The sequence below is a fragment of the Quercus lobata genome, chromosome 8, assembly GCF_001633185.2.
Source record: "Quercus lobata isolate SW786 chromosome 8, ValleyOak3.0 Primary Assembly, whole genome shotgun sequence".
Lineage (NCBI taxonomy): Eukaryota > Viridiplantae > Streptophyta > Magnoliopsida > Fagales > Fagaceae > Quercus > Quercus lobata.
Window position 1 is genome coordinate 59393556 of NC_044911.1, and position 14584 is coordinate 59408139.

The window sequence follows — 14584 nt, forward strand, 5'->3', positions numbered from 1 at the left end:
ACTTATTAGTGGTATTTGAAAATAAATAGGTAGTGCTTAAATAAAACCAGGCGTAAAAAAAATGTACCCTAACAATTGGAAAGCAATTGGTAGAGTTCTTAGTTATTTTTTTTAAAAAAAACCATTAGTTTGGGACTCTTTTATTCCGAAATTCCAGTTATGTTGGAAGCTTATTTAGATGCTAGTTGGATTACTACTGTGAGTGATAACAAATCCACGTTTGGTTGGATATTCACTTTTGTTAGGTATATATATGAATAGGTTGTAATAATGATATTTGAGTTATGAGAATATTGTTTCATAAAGTTTATAAAGTGAAAATTCATGTTCTGGAATTTTCTAAGTGAAATTCAAAATTCAGTATTTTCGATAGGTCGAAATCTTTCCTCAATCAATCAAATTGATGAATAAAATTGCTCTACAGTCTCGGCCTGGTTCGATTGATGCTCGATTCTTGTTCGATTGATCGAAAGGAATGCTCAATCGATCGAGACTCGTAAAACTAAATTTTCTGCAGAATTTTCGATAACTGTTTTGAATGTTTGAAAATGTTTTATGTATTGTGAACAGTTTTATGAAACATTTTAACTCTCCATATGTGTCTTTTGGTGAAATATATCGCTATGGGTATAAACAGAGGTTTATGTTCACTTAAAAAGAAACACAAAATAGTAAGTTACAAAGAAATACAAGAAATCCTTTGGTCATTTTCTAGAATTGCTATTTGTAGAACCCAACAACTTGGATGTATCCTGAAGACAAGTTTGTGATAACTCTTTAGCAATAATAATATGGGGGCAAATATTTTCTAAGGCAAATGATAATGTGCCTCCAAATTATCTATTTATGTTTGTCTTTTGTGTTGACATTGTTCTTCCATCATTACTTTGTGTAATATCCCCAACAATATGAAATTTCTGTTTCTTGAATAATGATCGTTTGAGCAGTCAAGCAATCTAGAACTTACTTGAGGGAGCTTGCTTGTCTTCAATTTCTTCAACAACAACAACAAAATAATTGTAAAAGACTTTTACACTATTTAAACCCTAACTAACTTACATTGAACTACCGCCCTTAATTTGTCTCAAAGAATTTGTCTTAAGGAATTTGCCAAAATTTCCATATCTTTAAATCAGATTTTTTTTTTTTTTTTTTTTCTCAATGTAAATTCAGGGCCATGATACATTTCACAAAGGCTACGTAACAGGGGCAATTTATCCTCTCCATGAACAGAGTCAGAGCTAACCCTTTATCAATTCACATGGCTTCTTAATCTAATCTAAGACTCTAAAATCCAAACAAACTGTGGCTTTTACGAGGATAAATCCACATCCAAGCTAGACAGGTTGAGGCTCAACCTTATCAGTGGACATAAAAATGACAAACCATAAATTAAGTAATAAATTTCAAACCAAGGACAAATTACTAATAACTAGCAAGAAAATAATTGAGTTAAAGGTTTGGACAAACAAAGTCGAAATAGTCACACTAGTAACATGGTTTGCACCCTTACATATGCTGCACCGTTGAGAGATTCTGCTCAATTTAATCTATAAATTCTCTCCATGATGGGATTGCAGATGCTCTTGAGCGTTTCCAGCTTGTCCGCATACTCTTCTGATTCCACGAGCTGGAGGCCATCTAACCACTCAATCACCTGTTGAATAGCATCTTTAATTTTTTTCTTACCTCTACGGGAAAGCTTGGCACCAATCTTCTCATCATTGATAGTATTCCTCATGTTGTAGGTATAGTTCTCCAAAGCTTCCTTAGCCTTGACCTTCTTCCTGTGTTCATCATCTTCGGCCCTGTATATCTCTGCATCCTGGACCATCCTGTTAATCTCTTCGCTGGACAGTCTTGACTCATCATTAGTGATGGTGATATTCCTCATTACACCAGTGGTCATCTCCTTAGCAGAAACATTCAAGATACCATTAGTGTCAATATTAAAACAAACGTTTATTTTAACAACACCCTTGGGTGCTGGAGGAATATTAGGAAGCTTAAATCGTCCCAACAAGTTGTTATCACAAGTTCTTGCTCTTTCACCCTCGTAAACAGAGATCAATACAGAAGTTTGGTTGTCAGCGCTAGTGGTGTAGTACCTCTTCTTCTCAGTAGGAATGGCGGTATTCCTTGGAATCATAATATTCATATCCATTCCATTAGCTTTTACACCAAGGGAAAGAGGGGTGACATCTAAGAGCACGATGTCTTGCAGTTTCTCATTTCTCATATTGGTCAAGATCGCAGCTTGAACAGCTGCTCCATAAGCAACAGCCTCATCCGGATGAAGACTCTTGCAAAGCTCCTTCCCATCGAAGAAGTCTTGCAACAACTGCTGCACCTTTGGAATTCGGGAAGAACCACCCGAAAGAACAACAGCATGGACGCAGCTCTTATCCATATTAGCATCAGTCAAGCACTTCTCCACAATAGCGATGCACTTCATGAATAAATCCATATTGAGTTCTGCAAATTTGGCACGGGTAATAGTTGAAAAGAAATCAATACCATTACACAAAGCATCGACTTCAACGGTAGTATCAATTGCAGAAGAAAGAATCCTCTTTGCCTTCTCACATGCAGTTCTCAACCTCCTAAGAGCTCGGGAATTCCCACTAATGTCCACCTTGTGTTGCCTCTTAAATATCTCAACAAAGTGCTTTACTACTCGGTTATCAAAGTCCTCACCTCCAAGGTGAGTGTCTCCAGCAACGGCCTTCACTTGGAAGACACCCTTTTCAATGGTAAGTAGTGAGACATCTGCAGTACCACCACCCAAATCAAAAATCAACACATTTCTCTTGCCATTACTATCTGCAATCTTGTCTAGACCATAAGCAATGGCTGCAGCAGTTGGTTCATTGATTATACGCAGGACATTCAGGCCAGCAATGCCTCCAGCATCCTTTGTAGCCTTACGCTGGGAGTCATTGAAGTAGGCGGGGACAGTAACAACCGCATTCTTCACAGTTGTGCCCAGGTAGGCTTCGGCAATCTCACGCATCATTCTAAGGACCATAGATGAGATTTCCTCCGCAGAAAATTTCTTCTCTTCGCCCTTATAGTTGACAACGATCATAGGTTTGTCATCAAGACCACAAATGACCTTGAAAGGCCAAAGCTTGATATCTTCCTGAACTAAAGGATCGCTGAATCTCCTACCAATCAATCGCTTCGCATCTACATGACAATACCATTTTAAGGAATTAAAAAATGATTTGACAACAATAAAGAATAAGGAGCAGAAATAAATTATTCATTTCTTGTCCATATATATATTTAAGTATAATTAGAAAACATACTTGCTGATGACCTAGAAATTTTTTAATTTAAATCGTTACTATATGTCTGAAATTTGTAACAGAGAACTTTAATTAAGCTCATATTCACTACAATTAATAAACCCAAAACTGTCCGTAATTGTTAGTTTTTAACACCATGTGTGGTAGAATTTGAATGAGATTGTCGCCTATAAAATGGTGAATATGAGTGCTATAAAACATTGTGATATTCAGGTAAGTTCATTTTTTTTCCTGGGTTTTTTTTAATTTTTAATTTTTAATTTTTAATTTTTTTTTTTAACTTATTTAATTAGGTAAAGTATAGTAATATATTTATCATTCGAAGAAAAAGTAAAGTTATATTTTTATTAAAAAACAGAAGTATAGATATATTTTTATGTAATTTAATTTCAAATAAAATAAAAGGCAAATAATAATAAGCTCATCCAAACATATTACAATGATTAAGTTGAATAACCCCTGCATCTTTTGGCTAATATTTGAGTGCAAACTAATTTTGTAAAAGGAATAACTAGAAACGTCTGGAAAATAAGTTCCATTTTTGCTTTAAATTATTCACTAATCTGATCAATTAATGCATGGAAAAGTTTGATAAATAGAATTTATATATGAGACATTCAATTAATAAGTACTATTAATATTCAATAATAAAAAAATACTATTAATAAATAACAAGTTAAATTAGAGAATTTGTGGAAAGGATCTTTCATAATTTAATTAGAAATTATTAAACCTAAAATTAGAATTTGTTTAGTATTGGGGTACTAGTTATCTCTATGCTCCAGGGGAAAGTTTATTTATATATGATACATATTAATTCAATAAGTACTAATAAATAAAATTTAATTAGATAATTTTTTTAAAAGATCAAACCTAATTTAATCGAAATTTGTTGTACCATTTGTTTACTTATAAAAAAATGGAGAATTTTAATTAATTTAAACTAATATAGCTTGATATTATTTCTAACTATAAAAAAATAAATTAATATATTAGAATGAGACCAGGTGGAGCCAGGGGTGAGAGGGGCCAATTGCCACTCATTCAATTGCTTCTGCACTTAAGTAGTTTGCCTCCCTAACACGGTTAGAAATAGAAAATAAACAACTCCCACTCCTGAAAAACAGCCAATGATACCAACATTAAAAAAAGGGGGGGGGGGGGGGAAATCTTCCTTCACAAAAAAATCAATTTATATAATTATTTATTACTTTTTCAAGTGACACTAATCACATTCTTACCATATCAAATTATTATCATTTTGTAGTAAAATTTGTAGTAATTTAACATTTCTTTTTATCTTTTCTCATGGAAATTCAATTACCATAATTACATAAATTTATATATTTTTTAAAAACTTAATGCTCTTATACTAAACTAAATCCCTAAAGGCTGAAGCATCCTCTCTCTCTCTCTCTCTCTCTCTCTCTCTCTCCAATGTTTTGAACTCTGGTTATAAAACATAAACCCAAATTTTAAACACTTAGAAGAATAAAATTTAAAAAAAAAAAAATTTGTAGTTATACTCTTAAAACTTTTAGATTGATTTGTTTTCTTAATTTATTCTAACAAGTCAAATTAGGTGAGTGTTTGGATAGCGTTTTGTGCATTTGGCTAAAAATTACCTGAGTCCCACGTTACTGTTCATGAACCCTACAAAAAATGAAAAATGCATATAAATTATTTTGTACTGTTTACGTTACTATTTAGCTGAAGCTACAATACATTCAATCCAAAAAATTAGCTAGCTTATAAATTATTTTGCTACAGTACTTTCAGTAATAAGTTTTCAGTTTTCAACAAAATAAACGGTATCCAAAAATATAAGGTCCTATTTGGTATACCATTTTAAATACATGTTTTCAATTTTTAAACAACATTACACGTATTTTTACACACTTTTTCACCCACATGTATTTCTAAAAAAATTGAAAACTGTTGTTTAAACAAACGTATCAAATGGGCCCTAAATCTCTTACTAAATTTGTACTGTTCAGTTTTCAGTTTTCATTTTGTACTGTTCACATTCTGAATTATGTATATTTAGATAAATCTCTTATTTTTTTAATTTTGATCTCTGATATATAAATTTCTTACTAACAAGAATAAAATATATATATATATATATATATATACAATTATACTCTTAAAACTTTTAGATTGATTTATTTTCTCAATTTATTCTAAGGGATCAAAATTCCAAATATAACTTTATCTAAATTGTGATTGGGTCCACATATAACTTTATCTAAATAATAATTTCACATATAACTTTTGAATTTTTATATGTGGAATTTTTTTTAATGTTATATGTGGAATTATTATTTTCATGCGATGAGCTAACAATATATGTGATCAAAGTTATTTTCACGAATAACCTTATTATTATTAATGGGGGAGCATAACACAAAGTGCTTAAAAAAAAATAATAATAATAATTAAAAAAAAAAAAAAAAAAAAAAAAAAAAAAAAAAACCTTTGAAGATTACCGAAGATGGAGTCGGTGGGGTTCCTGGCGACCTGGATCTTGGCGGCATCACCTACCAAGCGCTCTATCGGAGTGAAAGCAACATAGGAGGGAGTGGTCCTGTTACCCTGATCATTAACTATTATCTCTACTCTTTCATTTTGCCACACTGCCACGCACGAGTACGTCGTTCCTAGATCGATCCCTATCGCCGGACCCTCTCCATGGTCGGACATTGTCGCCGGGAACAGAAGCCCAAAGACTTTTGTTAATCGAAACTAAAGTAGATGAAAGTAGACAATGACGTACTTTAGAACTGAAAGGTTGAAGGCCCTAAATACTTAAAACATGGGCGGGTGCTTTTAGAAAAAAGCAAAACGAAATAGAAGAAAGCAGTCTGCATGACACACTTTTGACCATGAAAAGTTAAAGACGGTACAATTTCCTTAGCCCTTTTTCTTTTTTTCTTGACAAGCTATATCCCTTAACCTCGAAGGTTCGTTCTTTCAACTTGATTTTTTGGACTGAAAAGGTAAAATTTGTATTAAAATAATGAGATAAATGTACAAAGGTGTAAGGGTAATGAAGTGCTTCAGGGCTATACATTCTAGCCTGACACCCGGGACAAAGAAAAAAAACAAGAAACATTATTACACCCATCCCTTCAAACAACTAATGTGTACGTTGGTTTGCCACTAACTTTTGGTGTTCATGCAAAATGGACATTGCCTCGCGAATGATGGTTTCAGGTCTAGGCTAGAATTCCTCAAAACAAAACTTGTTATGTGCCCTTCATATTGCCAATGCAGCTGTCATCCGTCGCTCCATCTCGTCTTTTGGTAGCCTCTCCAACATGCTTCGCGTCAAAAGGAAAAAATCTGTTGCATAGGCCTTGCTTTTCTGAATCTTACCACTGACCAGTCCCCCACACATTACGAGCCAAGGGGCATTCCCAAAGAGCATGGCATACCGTTTCTCTATGTTGGTGGCACACCATACAGAGAGGCTCTATTTGCAACTTTTTTCTGTGTAAGTTGTCGCAGGTTGGGAAGATATTAGAACAAGCCCTCCATAGGAAATTTTTTACCTTAGGAGGAGTGTTGAGCCCCCACACCGATTTCCAAACCCATCCATTCGTGCCAGCCATAGAGTGGTCCCCACCTGGACAGTAGTTATTCCAGAAATTTTTCTCAGAGTGTTCTTTTAAAAAGATAAATTACACAATCTAATAAAAAGATAAATTTATATATTGACAACAACAATAATAAAAAACATGCAAATACATAATTCTAGTAAAAGAATAAATAATACACTATAAGTTCATTTGAAACATTAATAAAATTATTAATTATTATTGTTTTGTTGTTTCATTAATTTGTTTGTCTTTTATAAACTATAATTTGTTATATTGTTGTCTTATTAATTATAAAATTATTAATTGTTGTTTAGCCTAACATAATTTAATTTGTTTGTCTTTTATAATATATTGATTAATTAAATTATTAATTATTGTTTATTAGTTGCTTCCCCCAATTAATTATTGGTTAATTAAATTATTGTTTATTAGTTGCACTAGCACACACCCTATGCATTTACTTCCTCCCAATTCAAATATCCCACCCTAGCCCCATGCCCCATCTACCCCCCACTCAATAGACAAGCCCCATGGCCCCCAATCACAAGAGCCAATCAGATAAATTCACAATCACAAATCACAATACACTAAAAAACAATTAATTGTATCTCACCATCACCAACACCAACACCAATGGATAAACCCAAAAACAGGGGCAAATATTAATAAAGTGATAAAGTAAAGCTAAGTAATCAGATAAAGTCTCAAAGAGAGAGAGAGACTCTCAATTGCCTTCAATCTTCAGATAAAGAGAGAGAGAGACAGAGAGTCTAAGAGAGAAACTCATACCCATTAACCTGTATATGTAAGAGACTAAAGAGAGAAAAAGATGAAATACCTTGAGGTTGAGGGAGCAAGGAGGCTTGAGGCTGAGCAGAGGGGTGGTGCCGTTGGGCATCATGTTGAGGCGTGACTAATCTCCGATTTGATCGGACCGATCTCTGATCTTGGATGCCCAATATGCTCTGGAACTCGAGTTTAAGGCTCGATCACTGATGATCGATGTGCTCTGGAGCTCACGCCGTCCGTTGGTTGTTGTCATTCATGGTTGATGAGGTTTTTTATTTCAGTTTTTGCTTTACTTGATGAATCAGACGTGTATATTGGCTTTTGGTTTGCTTGTTTGTTTGTTGTTGGGTTTTTTTTTTTTTTTTTTTTTTTGGAATCCGTGGGTTTGCTACTATATGTAATCTATTCATTTTGATGTTGGGCTTTTTTTCCCTAGTTGGCTTGCTCTGTTACAATTTTTTTTTTCTTCAGATCTTAGCTCAAAATTTTTTTTTGGGATTTTTTTTTGTTTGAAAGTAGAACAAATATTTATATATATATATTTGAGGGTGTTCCTAATTTTGCTTAAAGGTGTTCCTAATTTTTTTTTTAAGGGTAAAAAAATAAAAAAAAATTTAATTATTATATATAATTTTTTTTTTTCAAGAGCAACACCCTAGACTGAATGTGGCGCCGCCACTACACCTGGAGGGATATGCAGCTATGAAGCACGGGTGTGTTTTCGGATTCGGGTGCGGGTGCGGGACTCGTCAATTTTTGAAAAAATAGGGTGCGGGTGTGGTGGAGTGCGGCAATTAAAAAGTTATTAAAAATATTTTTATTTATATTTTCTATATATTTCAAAGGCAAAAATATATTTTTATTTTGGGAAAGTATGCAAACAACAAATGATAACAAATATATTTCACTGTTGGGAAAGCATGCAAACAACATCATTTTCTATATATTTTCTATATGTTATCCTTTTCATTTCAAATATATTTTCAAAGGCAAGAAACATAAAACAACAAAGAAAACACAAAAGAAGCAACAAATATTCGGAATAAAATTGAGGAAGGATAGTTTTGGGATGTTTGAGTCTCATTCAAAGCCGGTTTCGGCTATTCCAGCATGATTCAAGGCCGATTTTGGCTATTCCAGCATGAATCAAGGCCGATTTCGGCCGTTTCAATCAATTTCGGCCACCGACCGATACGATCTAATTTAGCTGATACAACCCAATTCTGGCCAAATCTGCTCGGTTCGGTGCAAATCGAAGCCAAGTATACACAAATCAAAGCCGAGTCTACGCGAATTGAAGCCAAGTCAGTGCAAATCCATTAAAAAAAAAAAAAAAAAAAAAAAAAAAAAAACCTACACTTAGACGTAGCACCGACGAGCGGGTAGTCGCGTCGGGCCTCATCAAACTTCGGTGTGGCATCCTCCCAGCTGTGTCAGTGCTTCCTAGATGAGCAGTCTCTGTGCCACACCATACGTTATTTTGACCGTAAATCTCTAGGCCTTATTCTCCTTCCAAACGAGTACATCATTGCCATGCAAGTTATTTAAAGGTATTCGTAGAATGTCATCACACATATGTCTTTCAAACCAATATGCTAGCTTTGCTTTGTCCCACTGACTTGTAGCTACATCCACCAACTCCCTCACCTTCGTCTGTCCTGGCCCATGTCGCCGGAAACATGGCGGTCAAGGCAACCACACGTGACATGCAATATCCACTGAGCATTAATATTCTGAAAGCCCATTCCACCCTTTTTCATAGGCTCACACAACCATTTCCACTTTATCCAGTGTATCTTTCTCTCATTGCTCGTCTGTCCCCACCAATACTTAGCAATGATAAAGTTAATATCGTTGCATAGGCCTTTTGGAAGCTTGAACAAGCTCATTGAGTATGTTGGTATTGCTTGTGCCACCGTTTTGATCAAAACCTCTCTCCTTGCTTTCATAATAAGCTTTTCTTTCCAACCCATGACTCGTTTTGCTATTCTTTCCCGAAGGTCCTTAAACGTGTTGGCCTTATTTTTTCCTCCCACCATTGGCAGTCCTAAGTATTTCTCAAACTCCATTACTATTTGGGCATTTAGCAACCTGTGAATATTGTCCCTTACCATCCAGGCCATATTTGGGTTGAAAAATAAGGTCGTTTTCTGCCGTTTAATAACCTGGCCCGAGGCTCTTTCATATGTACTCAGCACATGGAGAAGGTTACTACATTTCGAGTGGAAAGCTAGACAAAACAATAGGCTGTTGTCAGCGAAGAGCAAGTGGGAGATACTGACCCCCCCCCAAGGCAAAACAGCACCCTATGAAGCTGTTGTCACTCTATCGCTTTCCAGATCAAGGCAGATAGGCCTTTAACACAAAATAAGAACAAGTATGGCGATAAAGGGTCACCCTATTTTATGTCGGGGGTTGGAGAGATGAAGCCTCGTGGCTCTCTGTTAATAAGCACAATATAGTTTGCTGTCGAAACACACCACATAACCAAGTTTACCCACCTCTTTGTGAAACCTAGTTTTATCATTATCTTATGTAGGAATTCCCATTCCACTCAGTCATAAGTTTTACTAATGTCAAGCTTCACAGCCATGTGACCTATTTTGCCTTGTCTTCTATGATGGGCCACAAACTGAATGACCCCTTGTGATGGAATTTAATTAATTAATTAGTCAAGTTATTAATTAATCAATTTATCATGCAAACGCATGGAAGCACAAACAAATCACCAATAAACTAAATATGCAGCGGAAAATAAGTAACACGGTGATTTGTTTACGAATGGGGAAAACCTAACGGCAAAAACCCCATCGGGTGATTTTCTGGTCACCACTCCCGAAACTCTACTATTATCACAACAAGCGGTTACAAGTAAAGGAATCCAAGTACCTTACCAACCTACAGTTGAACCCTTACCTTTTAAATTGGACTTATTCTGTAGTGACAGTTCCTCTTTCAGATGCACGACTCCCAGTACATGACTAACTAATTGCGAGAATCCCAATACGCGACTTCAATCACCAACTAAGAAGGTTGTTGGTTGCAAAGTTCTTTAGTTCATCCACACGATGAAGTTCAAGAAGATGCTTGGTCACAAAACCCTACAGTGCACATACACAGCAACTTCTTCAAGAGAAAGAGATGAACTAGGGCAAGAACTTCGTCTCCGGTCACAATTTGCTTGAACAGAGTTTGCTCAAAGGTTGTGCAACTTGTGAACACTTTGACGGCCCTTAAATTGATCCTTTTATATGTCTAGGGTTAGGAGAAAAGAAAGCCCAAAGACACATTCACGGATCCCAAGAAAATCATATTGAAATTCTAAAAATCTTAAACCTCGACAGATAGTAGGTGTCGAGTAGCTGTCGATAAGGTGTCGAGCACACCAAATGTAGAACAGCTTCCTTAAGCTCGATAGATGCAGCTGTTGAGCTAGCTGTCGAGTTTTAATGATTTTGCACTCTGAACTTGTTTTCTTGAACAGACTTGAAGACTTCAATACTTGATCTTGAAACAAGGTTTCTTGAAGTATTTAAAGACATCCTAAATCTATCCAAATACAAGTAAAGTGCGTTTTGTCAAAGGATAAGCCAATTACATAAAATCATGACATATGTTCTTAACATGTGAAACACATATGTCCTAACATTCTGTTTCTCAACGGATGCAACATCTATGCAACCATCGTATTATTGGAGATGAGTCTATCTAGAACAAATTCGCTTTGTGTATCAAAGATGATATTCGGGAGGATAGTTTTTACACGATTAGCCAAAACTTTTAAGACTATACGGCTCACCACATTGCTCAAACTGATAGGGTGATAGTCTGCCATATGTTGCGGATCCTTAAGCTTTGGGATGAGTAGGATGTGGGTGAAATTCATCTTGTTAAGGATGTGGCTTGAGTTTAGGACTGAGAGCAATGCTTCGGTGACATTCCCACCCACTATGTGCCAATATTTCTGAATGAAAAATGGTGACATACCATCCAGGCCTGGTGATTTTGACGGATGCATCGCAAAGCATGCGTTCCTCACCTCATCTCCCATAAAGGTTATACTCAACTTCTAGTTCATTTCCTCTGTTACTACACTATCTATCGAGGTTAGAACTTCCTCTACATTGGTCGGGTGTGATGTGGAGAAAATCCCCTAGAAGTACCTCTCTGCTATACCACCTATTTGCTACTCATCTGAACTTCAACTCCCATTTTCATCCATTGAGCCCTCAATATGATTTTTTTCGTCTTCTTTGGCTTGCTCATTTGTGGAAAAACTTGGTATTTTTATCCCCTGCTGGGAGCCATATGGCTCTTGATCTTTGCCTCCAAAACACCTTCTCATGGTGTAACAAGTCATTAATATCATCTCGCACTTGGTTGATCTGGTCCAGGTTGTTGCCATAGCCTGTATTGATCAACTCCTCTAGTACCTTCTATTTTTCGTCCAACTGGTGTCCTGTGTTCCCAAAGACCTCTCGGCTCCAAGCAACCAGCTACATTCGACAAAACTTAATCTCCTCAAACAGTCGAAACATAAGGCTACCATTAGGCATGTGCTGGGACCATGCTTCCTTAATTTTTTCCTTACACCCTTCATGAGTCGCCCATCTTTCCTCAAACCTGTGAAGCTGCTTACGCCATGGCCGAACCTGCTGGACAGAATATTGGGTGTTTATGAGTATAAGATCATGATCAGAGTATGTTAGTTGTATGAAACAAAGCCTGCCAAACTGTGTTGGCACACACTCTATCCAAACGTATCTCCACAAATACTGTGCCTGGTCGACCATTCCGCCAAGTAAATGGATAACCATGGAATCTGAGGTCCATCAACTCACAGTAAAGAAGCGACTCCTTGAATGCTAGCATTGGTGACAGTTGTTTAGGAAGACCACTATGCTTCTCTGAAGAGTGAAGTACTTTATTAAAGTCACCAATGCAAACCCATGGCAGTGAGGATCTTGCATGTAAGTGTCTAAGGAGTTGCCACAACTCATGCTTACGGTGTCCCTCCAATCTACCATAGAAACCAGTAATCCTCATGGTTGTTGGCTATCAGGTAATATATGTGCATCAATATGGTTTGGCGAGAAGGTCTAAATGTGCAGGTTGCATGTTAACTTCCAAAACATACCCAACCCTCCACTACATCTGTCACTTGGACTAGCCAGCGCTGATTGGAAGTTCAAGTAAAAACATAGTTTTCGCATCTCTGCTATAGACCGCTTTATCTCCATAAGAAACAAAATGGTGGATCCTTTTTTTCTCACTAACTTAGTGAGTACACCCACTGCACGTTGGTTCCCAATCCCCCGATAGTTGCAGCTAATGATGATCATTGTGCTCGGCGGGGGCTACATTGCAGCCTCCATCATTGATGCTTCCATATAAGTAAGGTCCACCCCAGTTTTGATATGTTTTCCATCCTTAGTAACATTGAGTTCAAGCTCCACTGAAACACTTTCATGCAATCTCTTGTCTCCCACTTTATCAAACATCCCATCCTTACAGTTCATCCCATCATTTTCCTATATAAGTTCTATTCGCTTCCACCTAGGTTGCACATGTTGGGAGTGAGTTTTCTTGCTCACATGGTTTACTTTGCATGTCTCACTATCATCACCAATAACATGCTCCCCACCTATGAGTTTGTGTTTGTCAACTATCCCAAAATGGCATTGGTCTAAAGTCACGGGTTTGATCACACAGATATTGTTTATTTCCTCTTCATTACTCTCTGGAGCATTAAACTATGACAAATCAGTGCCTATTAATTGTGGCTTGGGCCCACTAGGATCCCCACCCCCTATATTTGGGTTCATGCAATTATTCCCCTCCAAGGATTCCGCTGCACATGCTCAGCTTGTGGTCTCAGTCCTAGTCAGCAACTTAGTATGTTCAGAGGGAGACGAAGCCCTACTATGTGTGCCATCACCACCCTCGTGCTGCTGTTGCAGTGTGTTACGTTCATGGACTTGTGGTACCTCCATGCTTCGTCAACCACTAGCCTTCATCCAGTTTACGTATAGAGTATACTTGCTATCCATTGGGTTTTGTGACGATCGTCAATAAGGACAACCCTTCAACTCATGCCCGGGTCATCCACATGAGAAGCACAGTCCTACTATCTGCTCATACTTGAAGGCGACCCATGTCCTATCACCCTCAGGACTAACAACTGGAGCCCGCTGCCTCAGAGGTTTGTCCAGTGGAATGTCAATCCTAACTCAGAGAAAGCATGCCCGTTCAAAGTTTATGGCCTTAACATCCACGTCCAAACCTCACCCAACCCGCTTCCAATCTCCTTCCCTGCCTCGTCGTTCATTAGATCGAAGGGCAAACCCCACACCTGAACCTATAGTTGTATACTAGGGAAAGAGACATTTATCACCGATAATCCTTTCTCCCATCGCTAAAGTACTAAGAGATGATTATCAAAGCACTAAGGTCCGTTATCAACGACCCACTTCAGTTGGGTCTCTAAAGAAAACTTGAATTGAAGTAGCCCTTCATCCACCTCCACAATCTGAAGATCGTTCCCCAGTTGCCACACTAAGCACAGCAGGTTCTCTGCCGCCCTAAGATTAATCGGTTTATCACTCAGAAATCGTCCAAGCATGCTAAGGGAGCATTCCTCAAGGATTTCTTTATGATGGGTAATCTGCACAGCAATATCTAGTTCCTCATCCTCGGTGAGTGATATCTTACTAAGCTTATCAAGGAAATTAGAATCCATGACCACCACGCCCACCGAAGTAGTGTAAGAAAGTCTCACCCATAGCGAGAAGGAGCACTCCTACGGAGAGGAGAAAAAACTTTTTTCCTCCTTTCAACTTATGATGAAAAAAAAAAAAAAAAAAGAGGTCTTAAATATATAAA

The 14584-nt window shown here is 37.0% G+C and overlaps 1 protein-coding gene across 1 annotated transcript; it reads right to left on the bottom strand.

Moving 5' to 3' along the window:
* Window positions 1-1210: 1210 nt before the first annotated feature.
* LOC115957507 (heat shock cognate 70 kDa protein-like) lies at window positions 1211-6066 on the bottom strand. Its single transcript, XM_031075765.1, has 2 exons — window positions 5801-6066; window positions 1211-3189 (listed from the first exon to the last, which is right to left on the bottom strand). Exons 1-2 carry the CDS (start codon window positions 6012-6014, stop codon window positions 1541-1543), a joined length of 1863 nt encoding a protein of 620 aa, XP_030931625.1. The 5' UTR covers window positions 6015-6066; the 3' UTR covers window positions 1211-1540.
* Window positions 6067-14584: the final 8518 nt, after the last annotated feature.